Source organism: Limulus polyphemus, unplaced genomic scaffold (assembly GCF_000517525.1).
Source record: "Limulus polyphemus unplaced genomic scaffold, Limulus_polyphemus-2.1.2 Scaffold7410, whole genome shotgun sequence".
In the NCBI taxonomy this organism is placed as follows: Eukaryota; Metazoa; Arthropoda; class Merostomata; order Xiphosura; family Limulidae; genus Limulus; species Limulus polyphemus.
The window spans coordinates 12,936-16,149 of NW_013673020.1; the positions used below are offsets into that span (position 1 = coordinate 12,936).

Sequence of the window (3,214 nt, forward strand, 5' to 3'; positions counted from 1 at the left end):
GATAAGACTCTCACGTCGCGATTGGATAAATCTATAGCCAGTGGTTGTCAACATTTTAAGTATAACAAAATGTGACCCCGATTTTGTAAAAGTACATATGACGTTTTGTGAAAAATCTGTACGTGATGGAGAAAAATGGATATCATTTTCGGATTTAGCGTACAGGAATTACTGTTGAACATGTAAAAGTTTCAAGACAATAAAACCATCGCAGGCCTGTGTAATCTAATTTATCTTTTATACCTTCTATACAACATAACTTTGAAACTTGACACTAGGTAGTGCTGTATGTATACCGTGCTAAGATGATCTTAGGAAAACAAGAGTGTGAATGAAATATATAGTGATATTTATAATGAATTTGATATCAAATGACTTCTGGTATTTATATTCCTGATATCAACAATAAAATAATTTCACACTTTTCTCTGGCGACTAAAACTATACAGTGATTTAAATATGTATTCTACCTACAACTTCTGATTTATTCTTTATGATAAAAAATGAAACACTTTTTCCAACTTGAACCTTGTTTCTTCTTCCTAAAAAAAACATCTCGTTATATTGTGGTTTGTTGTTCCTGAACATGAAACACGATCTTTTGGTTGCTTTTTATTATTAAAACTTAGAACAGTATCTTATATAAAACCTTTTCCCCAGAAATAAAACAAGATCTGTTATTTAACCCTTATTCCCAGATATAAAACACGATATGTTATTTAACCCTTATTCCCCAAAATAAAAGAAGATCTGTTATTTAACCCTTATTTAGATCGTGTTTTATTTCTGGGATTATTTAGCCTTTATTCTCTGAAATATAACAGATCTGTTATTTAACCCTTATTCCCAAAAATGAAACACGATCTATTATTTAACCCTTATTCCCAAAAATGAAACACGATCTATTATTTAACCCTTATTCCCAAAAATAAAACACGATATGTTATTTAACTCTTATTACCAGAAATATAACACGATCTGTTACTTAACCCTCATCCTTATGAATAAAACACGATTTGTTATTTAACCCTCATTCCCAGAAATAAAACACGATTTGTTATTTAACCCTTATTCCCAGAAATAAAACACGATCTATTATTTAGCCTTTATTCTCTGAAATATAACACGATCTGTTACTTAACCCTCATCCTTATGAATAAAACACGATTTGTTATTTAACCCTCATCCCTAGAAATATAACACATTCTCTAATGAGTAGCTTCATACAAATTACCCACGATCTGATATTTTGATCTTAAACCAGACAAGTTAGTTTGTCTCTTCTAAAATGACTTTTATTTTTAATGGAATTTTTAAAACATATCTTCTCCAATTTCTCAGTGTTGGTTTTTTTCCTGCTTACAACGTACCAAAAATGTAAAACTATTTTATCATTTACCAGTATATTTATTCCGTTTTGTAATCTGTTTATAAAACTTATTCACCGGTTATGGACAGTCTTGTGTTGCTTTCCACGGCTCCCAAACTGTTATTTGCGACACATACATACGTTCCACTGTCTTCTACACGCGCTTGTCGAATTACCAGAATTCCTGTTTCAAGAAGTACCAGATAATCAGATCGAATGACTGATCGTAATCCATGGTGTTCCTTATACCAATGGTACTCCGGTGGAGGTTTACCTTGAGCTACACATGGTAAGGTTACCACGTCACCTTGAGATCCACGTACACTGGACCTGAAGTTAGTTATGGTTGGTGGCAGGGAGTTATGTGGTTCTGTAGAGAATTGAGATGAATAATTAATTAAGATTGGATATCGAAAGAGAACAAAACAAAAAACAATGTCAAGTAGTATGTTATGATAATTGTAAACAATGTCAAGTAGTATGGTACACAACGAATTAAGTCGGCAAACATAATTGATGATAGTTGTAAATAATTTATGATGATGTGATGTCACACAAACAACCGATTTGTAACTATCGAAAACAATATTATATTAGCTCTGGTTCTTCGATAATAAAACAGTTTATTTCCGGTAAGAACTGGTGGCATTATTATTTTTAGATATGAAATATTCTCCCCTCAAAAATCATCTTTTCTGGAAGAACTTTTCTGGAAGCAGGTGATAAGAATGGAAAGATTTACCCTTCCGACTATAAGGAGGTGATAAGAATGGAAGAACTTACCCTTCCGACCATAAGGAGGTGATAAGAATGGTAGGATTTACCCTTCCGACCATAAGGAGGTGATAAGAATGGAAGGATTTACCCTTCCGACCATAAGGAGGTGATAAGAATGGAAGGATTTACCCTTCCGACCATAAGGAGGTGATAAGAATGGTAGGATTTACCCTTCCGACCATAAGGAGGTGATAAGAATGGAAGGATTTACCCTTCCGACCATAAGGAGGTGATAAGAATGGAAGGATTTACCCTTCCGACCATAAGGAGGTGCTGTTTATCCTCTGATAATAAGTTTAGTTTCCGTAAATACTCACGTTCAGCAGTACAGTTCAGGAACAGGGTCTCAATGAAATGGGGTTGGTGGAGTTTATAAAACAGGAAGACCCTACAAACATGCACTCTGCCGAGTTTCTTTATTACAGATTGTCTTGTGGATAAGTACTCTACGGATTATCTTAGTCTTGTGGATAAGTACTCTACGGTTTGTCTTAGTCTTGTGGATAAGAACTCTACGGTTTGTCTTAGTCTTGTGGATAAGTACTCTACGGTTTGTCTTACTCTTGTGGATAAGTACTCTACAGTTTGTCTTAGTCTTGTGTATAACTACTCTACGGTTTGTCTTAGTCTTGTGGATAAGAACTCTACGGTTTGTCTTAGTCTTGTGGATAAGTACTCTACGGTTTGTCTTCGTCTTGTGGATAAGTACTCTACGGTTTGTCTTAGTCTTGTGTATAACTACTCTACGGTTTGTCTTAGTCTTGTGGATAAGAACTCTACGGTTTGTGTTAGTCTTGTGGATAAGTACTCTACGGTTTGTCTTAGTCTTGTGGATAACTACTCTACGGTTTGTCTTAGTCTTGTGTATAACTACTTTACAGTCGTTCAGTACATGTACCTAGTGTAATGATAAATACCTTGGTGAAACCGGTCGTCCATTATATGTACCTAGTGTAATGATAAATACCTTGGTAAATCCGGTCGTCCAGTACATGTACCTAATGTAATGATAAATACCTTGGTAAATCCGGTCGTCCAGTACGTGTACCTAGTGTAATGATAAATACC

The 3,214-nt window shown here is 34.7% G+C and overlaps 1 protein-coding gene across 1 annotated transcript in view; it reads right to left on the reverse strand.

The window, feature by feature from the left end:
* The window catches only part of LOC111089800 (Down syndrome cell adhesion molecule-like protein Dscam2), a gene marked incomplete at its 5' end in the record, with an annotated part of 17,130 nt that overhangs the window by 12,407 nt on the left and 1,509 nt on the right, over positions 1-3,214 (reverse strand). The window contains one exon of the mRNA XM_022402905.1: positions 1,446-1,739. Coding sequence (XP_022258613.1) covers positions 1,446-1,739 — 294 coding nt within the window. The remainder of the gene's footprint in view (positions 1-1,445; positions 1,740-3,214) is intronic.